This window comes from Microchirus variegatus (assembly GCF_963457635.1).
Source record: "Microchirus variegatus genome assembly, chromosome: 4".
In the NCBI taxonomy this organism is placed as follows: Eukaryota; Metazoa; Chordata; class Actinopteri; order Pleuronectiformes; family Soleidae; genus Microchirus; species Microchirus variegatus.
In genome coordinates this window covers 15,020,221-15,040,695 of record NC_139805.1, presented here as the reverse complement: position 1 = coordinate 15,040,695, position 20,475 = coordinate 15,020,221, and the positions used below count along the sequence as shown (strand labels likewise).

The following is a 20,475-nucleotide window of genomic DNA, read 5'->3' as shown; positions in this document are numbered from 1 at the left end:
CATATGTGTTACACTGCATTACAACCTGGTCACAGGTAAGTGGAGCCTACAAACTCACTCAATTAACAAACCCTTAAAAGTATCCAATTGATTAATATCTGTAAATATTGAATATCATTAATTTTCTCTGATATTTTCCTGAAAAGGCGAGTTGTGAATGAAGCGTGACAGGAGAAGTCTGTGTTCGACGCAGTTCCGGTGTAGGCTACCATGTCGTGCTGTGGGGGTGAACTATCTTGACGGTCAGTCTCGGCTACATTATTGCTGTCCTCCGCCGCTCTACTGTACCGGAGTTGCCAAGATGGCTGCAAGCAATTATTTCGGCTTCACACATGGTGCCGGTCCGCAGTACAGGTAATTAAAGCGAAACGGCTCGTTGTCAGGAAGCCTGCGGGCCCTCGGGGAGTCAGTTTGGGGGCTGTTTATCGGCGGACACTCGGTGTCAGTGGTGGGACTTCATGACGTGTTTAGAAAACAGCTAGCTTCGTTAGCTCCGCGTTAGCTCCCAGAGTCCGCAGACAGAAAGGCCGTCACACTGACCAACAAACCAGTGCAACCCGGTCCTCGTCCTTCCCGAAAGATGCTAGCGATGTTTCAAACTCGTTGCCACTCAGTGTTTTTGCATTAATTAGTCGGTTGCAGGAAATGCAGCCGGCGTCAGGTGTGTCCAGTGCCGGATTAGAGAGGCTAAATAAACCCGGTGCAGCACTGCTGAACGTCCCGAGTCTTTCAAACAACAGTGTATGTGTTGTAGTTATATGTTTATTAAAAGGTCTGCGAATGATAGTGAAGGGCATTGACATTAGCTGGACGTGTCAGTGTCTAGCAAGTGTGTGTCAAGATGTTGCTGCTGACATTCGTAATGTTGTGTTTCTGTCCTCTGCATTTAAGCATCCGTTACTTCTGTCCCTTTCTGGCCTTTTACCTCTATAACAACCTATGTTCTTGTTTGGTGATTAAGGTAGTTGGCATTCGTAATATTGCACCACTGCCTCTCCTTTACCTTGCATACCATCCTAGATATAAGTGACATGTCATGCCATTTTCATCCAGTGGTCCGTGAGGGTTTCCTGTTTTGAAGACTGGCATCAATGCACCTCAGTCTTATTATTTATCAAATTCTTTCTCTGTTTCAGTTTATTGGATGTCATAAAGACCAGTTTTTCTGTATCCTTTATTTGTGTCCCGAGGGGACAGTTTGATGACAGATAACACATTCATAAAATCTAACATGTGCTTGAGTGTGAAGATGATATGGTGTCTACTTCAGGATAACCATCTCATGACCTCATACTGATAATTAGGGCTGCAAGTAATTATATGTTTGATGAGTTTATCAGTAGATGGTTTTATCACAAAAAGCAGGAAATGGTGTCAACTATCAATCTGTGTCTCCTGAACCTGTAAATAATATATTCAAATGTTTTGTTTCACAAACCAAACACATTCTGTCACAGAGAAGGAGAAACCAGAGCAGATTCACATTTTGAGAAGCTGAAATCGGAGAGCTTGTCTCCATGTTGTTGACAGCTGATGCAAAAATCTTTCGTGTAAATTATTGCAGTGAAGCCGATCTGCCCATCTGATCTGAATGGCAAAATTTGTCATGATGACTTGAGCGAAAATCCCTGGGGGATGAGCAGTCGTACAGCACGTGTTTTAGTTAATATTAGGGTTCATTTGTTGGTCATGTTTAGGAAAGCACCGGCCTTGCTTGTCCAAAATAAAAACAATTGAACTACTGCAACAGTTTTGGGCGCTGGGGATGTGACAGAGCAGAGCTGTAAGTCGACAGCTGAGTTTGTGATGAGACTTATTGATCTCTATATTATTGTACTGGTGAAACCAATGGGTTAATGTCTGACGCTGATGTTAAGAAATGGCTCACTCTATGTTGTATAGATCATTTGAGTGGTTTGTAGTGTAATTTTAAGTGTTTTTAATACAGCAGTCATTCCCAGAAACTATGTTGGGACACACAGGTGTGTCGTGGGAGATTGGGTTACCAGATAAATTTGCTGAATATTTCTAGTCTTTTACATGAGGTGTATTAAATCGGATGATTCATTTATCAGGTGTTTATCAGTTTACCAAAAATGGCCGTAAAAATAGTTTTATAATAGTAGCACACAGACCAGTCTATTCCTGTGTAACTGTTTTGTATTTGCTTTGGATCCAGCCATTTTTTTTAGGTCATGAATCAGCGTATCACTTGTATTACAGCATGTGCTCTTTTATGACCTTCAGGCATCATTTAATTTTAGCTCGGCCGTGTTCTTGACCATCCTGACACATGTCTTTGTCAGTGACTGCTGTTTCCAGACTTGCCAATGACAACACTGCTGTGGTAATGTTCTCTCACTGCAGCTTTTCTCTCTTGTGAGTGTGATTTCAAGTGATGCTCAAGTGCATTAAAACTCTGTTACGAAACAAGAATAATCATAATTAACATAGTAAAGTGATCCTGATCATCATGCTACTGCCTGAGTGAGGTCAACTCTAAAATAAGTCTTGTGGTTAATTAGCCTTGTGGTTTCAGTAACTGAGATGCACATCTACCAGTTTGTTTTATCACTTGGTATTAATGTTGATAACTTGATCTTTGAAGAACTAATGTGGCAAGATTTCCATGCAGTAGTTAATAGGTTCCCCCGAATTAAAGGTGAACATTATTTAAAGTCAATCTTTTTGCTTCTCTCCTCTCTCCCTCAGTACCCAGCCTCCCCCGGCCTACTCTCATCCCTCCACAGCCAGTTACAGTGTCCAGCAGGCTCCAGCTGTGGTTCATGCAGTGACTGCGTCCTACTCTCCTGCTCCAGTCCAGGCAGCGCGGCCTGTGGTCTCTGCTCCTTACCCTGCTTATCAGAGCCACCAGGCCCCTCCAGAATACACATATAGACAGCCAGACCCCCCGGCCCCCCCGCAGCCTGCCACCACCCCGCAGACGTACCAGGTATACTCAGACACGGTCAGTCTCTTCCTTCTTCTTTCACGATTTTTCACTTTTATAATGATGTGGTATAATGTGTGCCTTATTACTACCTCCACATAACAAGTTTTAAAACACTGCTGGCTTTGTTTTTGTATAACTGACTGACTCAGTTCCTGATTGGTTATCTGTCAGTCCTTGACTCTCAGCTGTGAGAAAATAGCTGCATCGTTTCACCTTGTCATTGGTCTCATAACAGAAATCCTTGTTTTTACTTTTCACCACTGTTGTTTCTCGTTAGAAGGGATAGAATCAGAATCAGAATACTTTTATTATCCCACAGGAAAGTGTTTAGTTACAGTTGCTCCATATCAGACTCAATAAATGAACAGAAGGAGAGTACAAGAAGAGCACACAATTTAAAATTAAATTAAATTAAATTAAATTAAATTGAACCTTAAAATAAAATAAATTAAAGAGCACCAAAAAGAGCAAAAAAATAAGATTAAAATTTAAAGAGCACAAAGAATTAAGATTAAAATAGCACAAAACCTTATTTAAAACAAGAATGACAAAATGTACAACGTGTACAGGACAGGCATTATCAATATGATAATTACTAAATAAATGAATGAACTGCATCTACATCTTGATAGGTATCAAGAAGTGCTATTACATTGATGCCTGTCCACTATTAGTCAATACCAAAGTATTTGAAATAGATATATACTTATAAATAAATAATAATATAGAAATTATTATATTATAGTATTTAACTTTAATTCTAACTTTGCTTTAGAATTATTGAAAACCTGAAAATGCCTGCGCAGTTTGTGAGCATTTTCTGCTCATTATGATGAAACTAATATCAGGTGATGAAGTGTAACTTTGTGCTGTTTACTCCAGCCAGAATTGCAGATCAGTGCTCAATTGTTTGCTAAGACAACAAAGCAACTTGTATCATGTGTAAAAATGTAGTTGCAAGTAAAGGTGTAACACTCACAGATCCATGAAAGTCTTACCTCTACAAAACTTTGTAAATGTGAGGCAGTACATGTCTCTGCTTTATTTTATTTTATTTTATTTATCCTTTATTTAGCCAGGAAGGTTCCATTGAGATACAATATCTCTTCTTATAGGGAGACCAAGGTCAAGATAGTAGCACAAATAGTTACAGAGACAAAACTATTTCAGATATAAAACTTGCAACAGAATGTAAATCTAAAGCTAAATAAAAGCTTCACCGCAGAGCTAAGATGTCTGTACTTTTTCAATGTCGATGTCTGCTTTCTCACTGGATCGAATGCTCTCTTGTAAACCACAGCAGGACAACACCTACGCCTACGGGCGTCCTGCAGCTGTGACCACCTATGACAATAAACAGTACTACCAGACCAGTGTAGCCTCAGCTCAGAGGGCACCCACCGAGAATTACTACCAGACTGGTGAGTAGGTTTATTTTCATCATACTGTTGGTATTAAGTTTTGCTCAATGATTCAGTAATGCAAAATGTTGTTGACACCATTACACAATTTGTCCACCAGGGAGCACTGTCAAGTTTCTCCTTAACTGTGAAATCCTCACACAAGGGCTTTTTTTTGGGGGTTTTATAAAAACAGCAATTTGTACATTTTAATACATAGGACAAGATGAAAAGTTCTTCACACACTGGGTCAGATATAGGTTGGCAACTATTAGCAGATGACAGGGAAAGTTTACAGCCACCAGTAGACGTCAAGCACACATGTTTAAAAAAAACAAACAAAAAAAAAACACCTGGCAGGTTTCTTTAGATTTGAACAACAACCAACTGTTCAAATTAACTTTACTCATACAGTTTACTCTAATGCTTGGGATACAGTAAGCTGTGTCAGTTCACACACCATCTTTTTAGTGCCTCCATAACTTGTTACTTGTCTTGAATCTGGTTCATGAGCTGTGCATGTAACAGAGTTTCGATAGGTTCACGCCTTTAGTGCTAAATGGAGACCCCTTCACATTGTACACTTATAGCCTGTTTCAGAAGTGGGCCACCAACAGCAGATTTGGACAGGCTGTAGCAAAGTTGAGAGAGTTGTGTCAGAAATTAGGATCAGGATCTCACAGTGTAATTACTGCAACAAAAACAACAAAAACAACAACAACAACAAAAACACAAGAATGTCAATGATGTAGTAGTTGCTTCAAATTTAATTTGTAATAACTATAAGGCGCACCCTCATGCCTCATGTCTTGTAGGGGGATTTGTTGGCCATAATTTTCAATCTACGTTGTACTTTGAAAGGTAATATGATATATCCGAAATGTGTTTGCTGCTGCTTTGGTAGAGAAACAGGGATCCCGTCTGTCCTGCCAAAACCTCTTGACAGGCTGCCCCCAGAGGATGCAGCGGATGTTTCAGATTTCTTTCACTCTCCTCGCTCTGATGACCTGCCTCTCTACCTCTGCTCCCCTCCTCCTTGCCCCCATCTCTCTATCCTTTAGTAGGAGTGAAGAGTGCTTACAGTCCAGCGCCCACCACTGTGTATAGCCAGCCTCCCCCTCCCCAGAGGCAGGTAACGGCCCTGAAACCATTGGCCCCCTCCAGCTCTGTGTCCACCAGCTACAACATCTACCCAGTCTCCACTAGTGTTCAACAGCCTCCAACTCCCATTTCATCCTACACCCTTGGCTCCTCCTTCAGCTCCACTGCTGCAGCCACTTCCTACTCGGGTAACACTGAAAATGGATTGGTCATGTATTTTTGTGCCCAAGAGGCTTGATTTGAAAATATTTGGCTACTCATGGTGAAAATGTCTGTTACTGAAGACCTGACATCCAAGTTTATGTTGACGTCTTTTTACAGTAATTTAAAAGTTGTATTACTTTTTCATGTGCATCTGTGCAACCAGGCTTTTATTTGAACAGTAGAATTCAAAATTGCAAAATTATTTCAACATATTGTGTGTTTATCTCATAATAAAATTGTCCTCTTTTCTCTCAACATCAGGCATTAGCTACTCCAGTTACGATTCAACGGGCTACACCTCCACATCCACCCCTTCCTATTACCAGCAAGCTCGGCAGACTCTCGCCCAGCCGCAGCCTCCACCTCAGCAGCCACAACAGTCACAACAACCCCAACAGCCCAAACCTCCCATCCAACCACCGCTCAAGCAACTGACCAGCTCGTCCTGGAGCAACTCAGGGAGCAACATGGTGACAGCTCCAGCAGCAAACAGCTACAAAAAGCCAACATTTCACCAAAACAAGCTGCTGAAGCCCAAAGGGCCTCCAAAACAACCACAGCTCCACTACTGCGACATTTGCAAGATCAGCTGTGCAGGTCCTCAGGTACAAGATGTATTGTAAATGTCTATCTGAAATGTTGGTCGGGGTCGGGGTATTGTCTGGCATGATGAAACCAAATTTAATTTGTGCTCACATTAAAGGCGATACTGTATTTTTGGATGCTCAATCTTGCTAACTACTTTGATTTACTACACCAGACATACCGGGAGCATCTTGAGGGTCAGAAGCATAAGAAAAAGGAGGCAGCTCTGAAGTCTGGGGGACAGACGGGGACCAGCAATGGGCCCAGAGGGGTGCAGACACAGCTACGCTGTGAGCTATGTGATGTCTCCTGCACTGGAGTGGATGCCTACGCTGCCCATATTCGTGGGGCCAAACACCAGAAGGTAAAGCGCTGATGCTTTATTTTTACGTGTAATTATTCAGCATTTCTCTCTGTTTATTCAGAGAATGTCGGTCTGTCCTTGCTTTGATCTGTATTCGAGTTACCATGGCAACTGTGGTAATACATTTCATACCTGAATGATTTTTGTTGGAAAAACACTAGTGTGTGCAGTGTGACTTTGGCTTTGTTTGGATCAGTACTTTTTCCTGAGACATTTTCAGTGCGGTTCAGTATGATATTCTTTTACCAATCAGTATATTTGATCATGACAGAGGCAGCAATAGTCATGCTTTTTTTTAAAAACTGTGACTGGGTGTGTGACTGTGGTGTACTCATGTGATATTCCATCTGAGCTGCCAGGTCTTGGAACAAAACCTCCCAGAGGGATTAAGGGTGGGATTAAATATCAGCAGTCTTAAATGGTTGTATCTCTCTGTCTCCCTTTGTCAACCTTGGAAAGGTGGTGAAACTTCACACCAAGCTGGGCAAACCTATACCTTCGACTGAGCCCTTGTTGGTGAATTCTGCTCCTGTCATCACAACCTCAACAGTTGGGAAGCCTTCAGTCTTGAGCCCGGCTCCTGCCTCAGTGTCAACCACTTCTACTCCCACTGCAACGCCAAAACAAGTGGCTGTGAACACCTCGGCTAAAACAGCACCACCACCAGTCAAGAAAGCAGCTCCTTCCAAATTAACTACTGTTTGTAAGTTTGTTTGTTTGTTATGTAGATTATTAGGACTTCTGTTTCCTTCAGATCATCTATTGGTAGTTGACAGATAAAGTTTGTAAGTGAAAAACATATTATTCGGCCTTCTCTAAAGTTATTAACTCCCAGTCCTATAACACAAGCCTAAACAACTCAGGATGGTGCCTGCCACAACTGTCTAATCACAGCACTGGTACTAGTCTGTAGTCTGCAGAATTCATCTCTTCATATTTTCGCTGAGCCTAACCGGACTGGGGCAGACGACTGATAAAGCTACTGCTCAGTCCTCCCCAAGGTCAGCTCCATGTATCAGCAGAGAAAGCACATATCCTAACTCTGGAACACACAGGCAGACTGACAGGATGCCCGACTGTAAACATACTTGTTTATGTTTGGCATTGTCTCAGTTCTCCTCAGATCTGAGCTGCTTCCAATGAGCCAATGAACTCATCTCTGGCTCCAGAAAACTCCATCCTTGCTCGACTCACCCAATAATAAAATCTCCGCAACACAAAGCACAGGCTTATTTAATTCTGGAAATTATCTCTCTAATTGTTATTGTCTTGCATGTCACAGCCACTAAGCCTGTCAACACTCCAGTGGTGACGGCAGCAGTAGCACCAGTGGTGGCTGCCAAGGTGGAGCCCATGGTACAGTCGGTTCAGAAGATGGAGACTCTGAGTGATGATGAGGATGGAGTGAGCGGCCAGGGTGACATCCAGCCAGTGGGACACGACTATGTAGAGGAGGTGAGCAAGAAAAATGCACAAGATAAGTTGAGATTTATTCATATCAGTCTCAAGGCTATAAACTGCACAACAGCCATTGGTCTTGTGTCTTAAAAATAGAACTTGAATAAGTTTTAAGTTACACTTTTGTTTATTCAAGCTTTGGTTGATAATTCATATTCACCCCGTCTTTTATTTTTCAGGTCCATAATGATGACGGCAAAGTGATTAGATTTCACTGTAAGCTGTGTGAGTGCAGCTTCAATGACCCTAATGCTAAAGACATGCACCTGAAGGGAAGAAGGCACAGACTGCAATACAAGGTGAAACGTTTGCACAGAATAAGATTATAGCATATGGTGGTTGTTGTGATAACCCAGTGAACAAACAACTTGAACACTCAAAATACATCCATATGGCACGTATTCTGTTCCGCCTGCCTGTAGTGGACAGTGAAAACAATGGATGTTCTACTGGTGTTGCTGATGGCCAGCATGTGTTCATGATGGAGTGATAGTGAGAGAGTGCTGCACACTGGTCTGCCTTGAAGTGGCAGTGAAAACACACGATTTGGATTAAAAGAAGCTGATAAATTTGAAATTACCGGGACAAACTAGAATAAGGGGGACTGAGAAGCAGGTTGAGACCGGAATGTCAGTGTTGATGCACCGAGAAATTATGTTAAAAGGGTGAATAAAAGGAGAGAGAGAAAACAAAGTACAAATCTGACTGACTTTTAATATTCTCATGTCACATTGCACTTAGGTTTGACCTGTCCTCTGCTTTGTTTCTGTAGAAGAAAGTGAATCCAGAACTTCCTGTGGAGATTAAGCCCAGTAACCGAGCGAGGAAGCTGCAGGAGAGCAAGCTGAAGAAGCAGAAGCAGAAAGCAGTGCTGAAGAGACAGAGAGATGATGAGCAGCGCTGGCACATGGAAATGAGGTCAGACTTGTGGCCAGAATTCTTTGTCAGAAACCAGTTCCCTCTCTGTTGTTACGTTTGCGAGTTTCCATATTTGACAGCCAAAACTAAAAAACACTAAAAAAGTAACAAGGATGATGACAGATTAACGGGTAATAATAGCAGAGGGGATTTCCTTAAAGTTTATCATCAGACTGTTTACTGTTTTTTTTTTTAACTCTTCACATGTTCTTTAGAATTTAGATTTCAGTGTTTGTTTTGTTTGTCTTTTTGTACTTTAATAAACTTGTGATACTCTTGTAACAAATAAATAAAATTTCAGTGACATGTCTGTCTCCCGCAGGCGATATGAGGAGGATGTGTACTGGAGGAGAATGGAGGAGGAGCAGATGTACTGGGGCGAGCAGAGGCGCAGGTTGGCTCCTCCACCACTTATGAGCCGCCCTGGTATGCCAGTGCCCCCTCTACTGGTAAGCACCACACTTTTTGCGACTAAAAATATTAAATCTAACCTTTTCTGAGACCTAATAGCAAGTGTTTTGCTCGATTCCGTCTGTAAAGCCATGTGTGCGCAGGCCAGACTCTCTCGACGACCGTCACATCATGGCGAAGCACTCCACAATTTACCCAGTGGAGGACGAGCTGCAGGCTGTTCAGAGGATCGTCTCCCACACTGAGAGAGCCCTAAAACTGGTGTCGGATTCCTTGTTGGAGAAGGAGACGCCAGCTGTTACCAGTGCTGCTACTGAAGAAGGAGACGAGAAAGGAAGGTAGAAGGAAACACTTCTTTGTAATTATTTTAGTTTTTCATGAAATAAATGAATCTGATCTTTAATGCTGAAAAGTTCCAGCAGCAGTAACTTGGAAGATCTTCCAGTAACTGCAGATCAGAACAATATTCAAGAAGAGTTTCATACGAGACATATACTCTGTCGTCAATCTGCTGTACTTTGTCCCACTGCTCACCAAACATCTACTCTATTCTTTGAGACCTGGAGCTAAAATAGCTGTAATATAAAATTTTCAAAAGGTTAAAACAAGGATTAAAATAGTAAAGACTGAAAGCACTTTTGTTCTCATAACATAACAAAAGACCGTGCTATGAGTATGAAATATGAATGCAGGACTTCAAGATGTGTGGTCAGGGACAAAAAAAGAGTCATGCATAAATAAAATGTTTAACCAGTTCATTAAATTGAGAATGGATCACAAACAAAACAAGGCTCCACAGAGAACCTGCTGAAATATTTAACCTCATGATGATTCTAAATCAGAAAAATTATATAAAACCAGCCAAGCAAGTCTTAATCTTGGATTATTTTCATCTCTGATAGTGCGGAGAATTCAGCTCGTCTTCTGAAAGGTGTCATGAGGGTGGGAATCCTTGCCAAAGGCCTGCTGCTGCGTGGCGACAGAAATGTGGAGCTCATCCTTCTGACGGCGAAGAAACCCACCATCTCTTTGTTGAAGAGCATTGCAAAGCATCTGCCCGAGGAAATGGCGGTAAGGAAACCTTTCAACAACAGTAACAATTGTTTACTTTTTTTGTGGGGTCAGTCCTTACTAAACATAAATCTGTGGTGCAGAAGATTCTAAAAAGAGGAACAAACTGTGTCATTAAGTGCCTTATGACCTGAGTCATAAGAGCAGCACACTGAGGGACTGAATGATCTTATTGTTTCTCAACAAATAAAACGAGAACCTGACTTTTTACTCTTAAAGCTTTGGTTATATAAGAAATCAAATAAAATGTTAATTTAGGGAAATCTGAAAAAATCCAAGACTATTTGGGTTAATCGCAATTTGTATGCTTGAGAAGTTGATTTAGTATCAGTGAACATGTACAACTGTCTCCCACAGCCTGAAATGAGAGCCGTATTACTACTAATATCACAGAACCTCATCACTGCGAGAATGAAATCTACAAAGTTGGCTCTCACAGTCCTCTGTGGATCTAATCTACACATTTACTGGTGCTGATATCACTTCAAACTCATTGTTTCTAGATATCTAGCAATCCTCCCACTAATAACATGCCAAAGGCAAACTGTGTGTATTTTTACTGTTTTGGGAGACATTTGTATATGTTCATAATTATCAAAACTGCACACAGGCCAAAGATAGAACATGTGACTTTCTAGGTTTTGGTACCAAATACAAGGTTTTGAAGTGAAGTGTTGTAATTCTTCAGTCTTCCTCCCACCTGCTTTAGCCAGAATGCGTGATTCACTGAAGGTGCATTTCACTGATCTTTAGATTTACTGCCTGGTTATGACACCTGAATCCTACAGAGTGAGTTGGGGATGTTTTTTTCCCCTTAAGTGACCCCTTTCTCTCCCAAACGTAACTATTGCAATGACATTGTTGAGAAATGCTATCGCTCTTATCACTGGCCCTGTTCTATGTAGTGTAACCTTCATCCCAATAGACTCGGGAGAAAAAACCCATGATAAAAAACACTGCCCCTGTAACTGTGCCAAGCATGGCTATTATTTGCCCCTACACCCCTCCTCCTCTGTAGTGAGTAATCCCAAGTGTCCTTTTAACCGGCAGACATTTTCTGAAGATCAGTATGAGGTGCAGGCTCACCCCGAGGAGGCGAACATCGTGATATTTTCAAGCAAGGAGCCCAAAATGCAGGTGACCATTTCTCTCACCTCGCCGCTGATGAGGGAGGACCCTGCGTCTGAGAAGGACAAGCAGGCAGGAGGAAAATCGGCTGAGAAAGGTTAGAGAAGCCAAAGCTTTCAGTACCAGACAACCAAATGTGAGCAATATGTGTAGTACACTATACATACAAATATATATATTGTATATTTTAAAACCCTTACTCCACATTTCTACCTGTTACGCAACATTTTTGGCTGAATAATTTATATAACAAAGAATGAGAGGTGGGACTTAAACTAAGCCCACATTTTCAGTTTTGTTTTTTGTTTTTTTAACTCCTAAAATAGTCAAAAGCACACCTTCATTTATCCCACTACTTTTATTTCCCCCATTTTTTGTAGCTATAATACCCAATTTATTTCTTTTCTACATCATGGGAATCAAAAGCCGGGCTCTCCGACCTTTCTGTGCCACACAAGGGTGAAGGGTGTGTGTTTATTTTATGAACACACGCTCACTTAAAGCCTTTGGAAATCTATAATAGATGACTGAAGAGTTGGTCAGTGTTCAGATAATGTCCAGGGATGGAAATGCTCCAAATGGTGAATGGTTCCAAATGAAACATTTTCATGTAAGAAGAAAAGTCCTGCTTTCAGTTGCATTACGGCGATGAAACACACAAGGGCATTTTGAGGTCCAGCGACTTCCCATTCCCTTGTCTTTCATCCCTGCATCACAGTGTGGCATTATCAGTGATGAGGTGTTGGAGTGTCCTTTTTATGGCCTCACAATGATCATTATTGAAACAATATGACTGGAGTGAATACATTGTCCATTTAATAGATCATTTTCAAGATCATTGTGTTGCAAACACTCCTGCACCTTCGCCATGACCACTGTCAGCATTTTAATGTGTTATTCCCATTTGGAAAACATGATGTTTTTTGGCCGTTGTCTTTTATATTTTTACATTTTGTTTGGGTTTGTTGATCAGTGCGCCCAAATCTGAATCAGCAGACCTAGGCAAGGCTAATGTGAAGACCACACTCGTACACATACCACTAAGAATAGAAATGCTAAAGTAACCAGGTTGCCTGTGTTTTTTAAGCTGGGCCTCAGCTTCTGACGTATCAAAAAAAGTCCCTGCTCTCAGAGGGCTGAATCGATATGGGTCTGTGATTCTAAGTGGTATGGTAGTGTAGACTTCAAATCAGTATATTTGTTTCTGTTCTACATTTCCCCTGTAAGAAATCTACTGTCCTGTTGTTGCTACAGTTCTAGTGAACGTGGAAGTGTGGAAAGACCCAAGGCTGATCTTGTGAAATATTACATCATCACAGTAACCAAAGTGAATTGTTTTGGACAAACCTTTCATTTGTTATTTTGTAGATGACCACTTTTCTATTGTGTCTTTAAATCTGTCCACAAACATTTTTTTTTTTTTAATTTAAGACATGAACTAACTCCAACGCACAAACAATCATAACTTTGACTACTTTTGACTTTCAGCAAATTTATTTGCTTTTTAAAGGCTGTGTAAAGCAAAGGCAGAGATTCTCCATAGCTAGCATAAATCCTCCTTTATAAATGATATAAAGATACTCGAGTAACTGCACCTGCTTCCACAGTACTGCCTTTGCTTTGTCTTCCACTGTGATGCTGCAGGTACTCCTGATAGTCAGAGAGTGAGAGGGAGCGGGATTTGTAACTCGTTGCTGAATTTTACATGCATTTAAACCTCACGTTTAAACTCTCAGTTGTTTTAAATTTGTCAAACATTTTGAGGTGGGCGTGACGGTTAGAAGAGATATTTCCCGTTGCTTTACACAGTCTTTTAGTTTAATTTTGTTTTAAAGGATAGGTAAGACATTTTGCAATTCTTTCGTAATGCGAAGTTTTGTGACATGTTTTGCTCACTGTGATCCTTCCTCCTGTAAATATTACTCTCCTAAAGATCTTATACTAACGTGACAAAGTCCACAGTCCCTGTTCATTGCAAAAATACATTTTAGGTTTAGGCTTCATCAGTCAAATGACGTGGTTTTTTTCTGAAGTTAGTCTTTTTTAACATAAATGTCTTTTGTGTTAATATTGACTCAGTGCAATGCAGCACAAAGAGGGACTTTTATGCTAAAAAGACCATACCTTATAACTACACATCCACGTAATTGTCTTGTATGAACCTAATATGAACATTAAATGCATTTTAGACAAGACAGTAACTGTAGATTTTGTCTCTTCACTGTCAATGATTTGTGAACCTATCCTTTAAGATATGGGGGGGTTGCTTTTATTCTTTTTTGGTTCTTGTTTTGTTTTTGTTTTCCCAATTAAAATCATTTTATACAGAATGTGAATGCAACACATCAGTTGATAAGTATACCGCAGAAAGATCAGCGTTCAAGTTTCACTTTGTTTTGATTATAACATGTCTGTGAAAGTCCCTCATGCAAACCTTAGTTTCAGATGCAAACTAGAGAAAATCAATAGTTCATATTTAGAGTTGAGTAAAAGGGAAAATGTAGTCAAGGTAACTGTTGATATTATGGTGTAAAAGATACGTAATTTTGACATTTGGATGATCAGTGAAAAGAGTATTTAACAATATGAATTTGAATAAATGAGAAAATGTTGATATTTAGAAAATTAATGTAAGTAACAAGTGAAAATAAAGATGGCTCCATTCCATTTTATGTGTGGGGCCCGCAACTGTGACAGTCACACACATCAATGGAATGTGGGCAATCATCAGTTACAGTCAGTTAAAAAAACAGCTTTTAAGAGAAAGGAGTACTCATGTAAGTCATTCAAATTCTCTGTGGTTTACACTTCTCTCCTTTCGCACATCAACAGTTACAACACCTAACTATGAAATGCAGTCATGGTTTGGGCTTTGCTTTGGTTTGACTGTAAGTCATGAGCCACTACATGTTATCTCTAGCAGGTGTGGCTGAGAGGGATGCGCCTGACCTTCTGAATAAGAGGAAATGTCTGGAAAACCTGGCTGCTCTCCGTCACGCCAAGTGGTTTCAGGTAAAAGCCTCACTTAAGCTGCATTTCCACTTCAGGAACTTTTAGGTCCCAGGTAAATGCTTTACCTCCAAAATGTTCCCTGCTTGAGGGTAGTACTTTGTGAAGATTCATGAACCTTCAGGGTGGAGCTTATGAGTGCAGAATGGAGCAGCTTGGAAAATGAATGTGCTCTTGTTAAAAGTCCAGCGTTTCAGGTGTTTCGAGTTAACGTCTTTGCAAGAGCTTCCCTCTTCTTCATCATGTTTACTGTTGTTGTTTTGTTATGTGTTGTTATAAACAGGGTTTCCTGTCCATAACCTCAACTTTGACTGTCACAGTTTATAAAAAGTCCAAATGTCTGTGTCGCATGGAAATGTTTTTAGAATTTGAATTACAATTTGTACACGCACAGCAATTAGTGATAGTGAATTTGACCTCTGCATTTAACCCATACTTATTACACACCAGTAGTGAACACACACAAACCGGGTAAGAAACATTAACTATGTTATTTCATCCTGGTCCTCATTAATACACCTGGATTTCTATCACATATCTGTGATGCATTTATGCTTCATTATTTTTGAAGAAGTGGTTTAACATGAAAACTTGAATGAAATGATTTAACTTCCTTATTACTGTTCAATGGAATGCTGTGCATGACTGTTCAGAAGAAGAACCATTTTGGTATGAATGTTCTTCTTGTTTTATTATTAATATTAATATTAATAATAATTATTAATATTAATAATATTAATAATAATTATTAATATTAATAATATTAATAATAATATTAATATTAATATTAATATTAATATTAATATGAATAATATTAATATTAATAATAATAATAATATTAATATTAATATTAATATGAATATTAATAATATTCATATTAATATTGTTAATATTAATATTAATATTAATATTAATAATAATAATAATATTAATATTAATATTAATATTAATAATAATACTAATAACGATACTAATAATAAATATGTATTATTTATTTATTAAAATATAGACATGCTTTTTGTGTGTGAGAGTGGCAACACATAACTCAAAACACTCGGTTGGTTGGTTGGTTAAGATTAGAAAATTGCTACACAAATGCATCCATAAATGCAATGGAATTTTTTTTTACTTATACCTCTATTGTTTTCGTGCCTTATTTTCTGAAGGCTCGCGCCAATGGCCTGCAGTCCTGTGTGATCATCATTCGGGTGTTGAGAGATTTGTGTCAGCGTGTGCCCACCTGGGGGAAGATGCCTGGCTGGGTAAGCATCCGTCTTTGTGCTGTGTTGACTGCACATGATAAAGCTCAGTGTCTTGCCAAATGTCTGCCCCCACATTTTTTTTTTTGAAAAAAGACTCAAGATATGATAGTGTGTACTTTATGTGTTGCGGAACTTGACTCCGTCTGTGTCTCTGTCTCCAGGCGATGGAGCTGCTGGTGGAGAAGGTGATAAGCAGTGCCACAGGCCCACTGAGCCCCGGGGAGGCCATGCGCAGAGTCCTGGAGTGCATCTCCACAGGCATCCTACTTCCAGGTGAGACAAGAAAAGCATATGCTTTTCTAATTTTATTTCTAATTTTTATTTTTATTATATATATATATATTTTTTTTTTTAACTGTCTTGTTTTGATGCTTTTATCTTGTTTTTACTCTGTAGCACTTTGAGGTTTGTTGATCAAATGTAAAGTGCAATACAAATAAAATCTATTATTATTATTACAAGTGTAATGAGATGTAGTTACACAAAGCATTTCATGTAGGTATCACTATAATTATGCTAGTTATCTATGCTACTCCAAAAAGCTATGTATTTGAGATAATGTCACATTAAATGCAGTGGTGTTTGCGCTTATGAAGAGAGAGAAACTTTATTGTGTCATTTTGATGGCGTCTCTGACATAAGAGGATCCTAAGGATTGCTGGTTTGAATCCTGGTTTGACTAAGGGCCTTTTTGTGTGGCGTTTGCATGTTCCTTATTACAAAATCAGCTTTTTTGACAAACTTAAATTGCTGAAAAAATGGTGATTATTGGGTTGTGACATTGTTTTCTTGATTTTTCTTCCCCTCACTCAGATGGACCAGGGTTGATGGACCCTTGTGAGAAGGAACCAACAGATTGTTTGGAAAGCATGATGCTTCAAGCAAGAGAGGACATAACTGCCAGCGCACAGGTATCCCACACACACACACTGTTAACATCATGGTCACTTCATCTGACGGTCTTGAAAATTTAAGCTAGCATTTGTCAGAGGTAGTTGTTTGCTCTTTTAAACCATTGGGTCGGTATTAAACTGAAGGTAAAGCAAGATTTGTTTCATTACCAACAGGAAAAAATGCTGCTCTGTGAGAATAAAAATGTTATGCCTTTAAGAGGATGTAATTAAAATTTGAAGGAGTAGAAGATTTGGAAAGGACTTGTGAAAATCTGGAAGGAAAGAAAGGAAAACATGATGACAAAGAACTATATTTTGCGTTTGAAATAGCAGAGTTGTCATTCTTAGTTATGGGTGAAAAATGTGTTTATTTTGGAAACAATATGCCAAGAACTATGTTTTTATTTTTACAAGTGTAAGATACTGTAAATCATGCATATGTTTAAAGAAAACTGACACATCGCCACTAACTCCCCACCCATCTGTTTGCCTATATGCTGTCATAATAACAAACACACCCAAATGATTATTGTTTTAGTCATGATAGTGAAGAAATGCAAAACAAACATTAATTTCCCATTCCTGTCCTCTTTGGTTTCAGCATGCTCTACGGCTGCTTGCGTTCCGCCAGATCCACAAAGTTCTAGGCATGGAGTCCCTGCCCGCGTCCAAAGCCAGCGCTCGCAACCGCAAGCGCAGACGAGACATCAGCGACACAGGGGAGGGCGAGGGCGAGGGTGAGGGCAAAAAAGATAAAAAGGAGGAAGATGCAAGTGCTTGAGGTGAGGCGTTTGTTTAGTTTAGAGACTGGTACAGAGTCGCAAAACTAAAATATGTGACCTTGAAAATAATCTTAATGCACAGCTATACACTTATGAATATAACTGACTTTACATGTTACATGTCTTCTCTTGAATTAAGAGGAACTGTGTGGAAATAATGGGGGAAGGACTGAAGTGTGAGAACACAAATTCTGCAAAGGTGTGCACAGAGAACTGGTTCAAACATGACTGATGGCATCATTCCATTTTAGTATTGTACACTAACTACTGAATGACCTTAGCTCCACCACCACCACTGTCACATATGGTTGTGTTGTTTTTATGTGATGTTAAAGCCTCCAGTCTTAAGCACCTTAAGCTTTACTCGACTACTTTCAGGCCAGTTAAATTTTACCGCCAGACTCTCGAGTCAGGAATCACTGGACTTGTGTTGGTACTTGACAGCTGCTCACTTAAGTGTGTTTTTTAGTCTGTTTTTAAAACAAATGGTTGTTAAAGTAGCTGTGAGAGAGATTTGAGCACAACAGGGCCTTAGTTCAGGATCCCAGTAGATTGAGAGCGTACATTACGTTGACATTCTTTGTGCCTAAAATGACACATCGTCAAGATAGTCCTTCCTGAACTATCCGCCCTCTCTTAAGTCTCCTGCAAAGCTCTGTCGCCATTTCCTCCCGATACATGTTGAAAACTTGTGGGAGATTAGAAAAGATCAGTTTTGAAATCAACCAAAGGCCTTTCACTTTAATCTAGAAGAAGAATAGACTTAAATAATTTCCCCTTAAAATATATTAAGTATTTCAGAATCTAAAAGCTCTGCTTTGCGCCAAAATCACCCATATTTATTTCTGTGGAGGTCACACTGGAGAGTCGATCTGTTTTGGATGGGATGAGTCTTACTTTGCACAGTCTGTCGCATGCTGAGAAAATTTAAGCACTTAAGTGAAATGGCGGTGTTCTTTTATGCAGCCATGATAGTAATGATAAAATAGACCTGGTAATCTCTCTTCTTCCAGAGTGTGGTGAACAGAAGAGAGAAGCTTTTGTCATGAAAATAGGACTGAAATTCTACTCTGATGAGATATTGGTTGCTTCCTTGTGCCTGCATCATACTGTGTGTGAACAGACGATTGGAAAAGGGGAACATGCTTTTGTCGGGTCACAATAACGAACGTGTTTCACAGACATGTAGGACAGGGAAAGGACAGTTGCACAACTCTTTGGCTTAAAATGAGACATGAGACACTAGTGTGCAGTTTTATTTGCATTTACTACCATATACTATAAATATATCTTATTTTATTTAATTTTATTTCTGAAGGTTTCTATTTTGTATTGTTTCAACAGAAAGTGTGAAAGATTGCTGTCCTTTTTATTTGAACATCTTTGTAGTGTTGCCTAAAGTTAAGGAGAGATATTAAAACACTTTTAAGCCACTTGATGTCTACTGCTGTTTTCTTGTTCTCATTGTTGTTGTTGGTAAACGCCTCACACATCGGCAAGAGCAGGCAAAACTCTTGAGCCTTTGCCCAGATTTATACATTAGCAAGAGCAACAACATTGGTAATCATATTCATCTGTATCTTCAAAACATTTTATTACCATACCACAAACAAGGAGCTGCACTCTTATCCATTGTTAGACTGTATTCATGCACATACATGCATAGCTATTCCAACATCTGATTTATTATGCATAAACACTGAACTGATTTGGTTAATGTGTCCAACTGGAGATTGTAAGTGAGATTGTGTCAACAGAATTATCACGACAGGCACGCTAAGCACGGACTGTAAAGCCCAATTTATACTCCTGCATTAAGTGCTCTATGTCGCCAGAGAGTAGTTCCTGAAGCGGGTTTCTTCGCCCATGTCCCTCATCGGTCTCGGTACATTTAGTGGACGTACATACCACCTCCGGATACGTCTCCTCAGTCCTTCGCGTCTCCATTTTTGTATCAAAAGTATCTGTGTTTCACTGTTATTCAGCTGCAACAACAACAACAGTCTTTCTCTCTCGGACGCCATTGCTCACTGTCGCCAGACGAACAACAACCTTGCGTAGCGACCCCTACCGATCGGGCGGGAAATTGCAGTGCATATCCTGTACCACGACAGAGAACTTTGAGGGCTTGAGGGGTCTCCGTGGTTATGCAGTTGGATAACGGATTACGCAGATGTAGAAGTATAATGTAGCCTTAAAAACCATCTCTGAAGTAGACTTCAGTCTTCTTCTCCTTTGGTTGAGATGATTTTGAGAGGGACAGTTGAGCCTTTTAGATTCAAAGCATTTTTGATGCATACTGTAGCTGCAGCTCACTTCATTAAACGCACATTTAAAACAGTTTATGGGCTATATATGAACATTTTAATTGTAAATAAACTGTATAATTTTGTATCAGGGAATCCAATATTTTTACTGGATCCTTAAAGGTGAAGTAAGTAGTTTATAGGGCCATCTAGAGGAGAGGCTGAAATTTACAACAAAGATCTACTCATCTGCTCACCCCCTCCCTTCCCTGAGCGATACGGTATCCTCAGCCGGTCAAATGTCATCCTCGTCGTCTTTCTCCGTGTCAGCAGATGAGGTTCGTGAGGCGAGGGAGAGGGCGAGCTACCGCGGCCGTAGCAGACGAAGCAGGGAGAGTGGAGGCGGGACTTCCGCTACAAGTAAAGAGACGCTTGTTTTGTTCTCTCGCGTTTGTCCTTACAGGCTCCCGTAGAAACATGGCGTCTCGCTGCTAACAGTGGCAATGCAACCACGGCCCGCGACCATGTTATTTTACATGACTTTTTGAAACACTACGAAAATGAAACAAAAACTATTAAACAGCGACTAGACAATGCAGGAGCACATAATATGTATAAAAAAGTGGATTTTGGGTTATATAAACCCATAAATACTACACATTGTCCCTTTAATATCTGATGACACGGTCA

The 20,475-nt window shown here is 40.0% G+C and overlaps 1 protein-coding gene across 6 annotated transcripts; it reads left to right on the top strand.

Annotated features, from left to right (window-relative positions):
- Nucleotides 1-258: 258 nt before the first annotated feature.
- Nucleotides 259-18,963, top strand: zfr2 (zinc finger RNA binding protein 2). Of its 6 annotated transcripts, none has more exons than XM_083887960.1 (19): nucleotides 259-354; nucleotides 2,713-2,953; nucleotides 4,254-4,374; nucleotides 5,415-5,642; nucleotides 5,920-6,263; nucleotides 6,419-6,607; nucleotides 7,067-7,310; nucleotides 7,890-8,062; nucleotides 8,245-8,364; nucleotides 8,838-8,983; nucleotides 9,306-9,432; nucleotides 9,524-9,732; nucleotides 10,297-10,465; nucleotides 11,516-11,690; nucleotides 14,514-14,605; nucleotides 15,769-15,864; nucleotides 16,026-16,137; nucleotides 16,678-16,775; nucleotides 17,359-18,963. In XM_083887960.1, the coding sequence occupies exons 1-19, from the start codon at nucleotides 302-304 to the stop codon at nucleotides 17,536-17,538; spliced, it is 3,117 nt and encodes a 1,038-aa protein (XP_083744086.1). In that variant the 5' UTR covers nucleotides 259-301; the 3' UTR covers nucleotides 17,539-18,963. The 6 variants fall into 6 exon arrangements, with proteins under 6 accessions (XP_083744086.1, XP_083744088.1, XP_083744085.1 ...); XM_083887962.1 differs by having other exon boundaries at nucleotides 2,713-2,968; nucleotides 5,418-5,642; nucleotides 14,517-14,605; XM_083887959.1 differs by having other exon boundaries at nucleotides 2,713-2,968; nucleotides 5,418-5,642.
- Nucleotides 18,964-20,475: the final 1,512 nt, after the last annotated feature.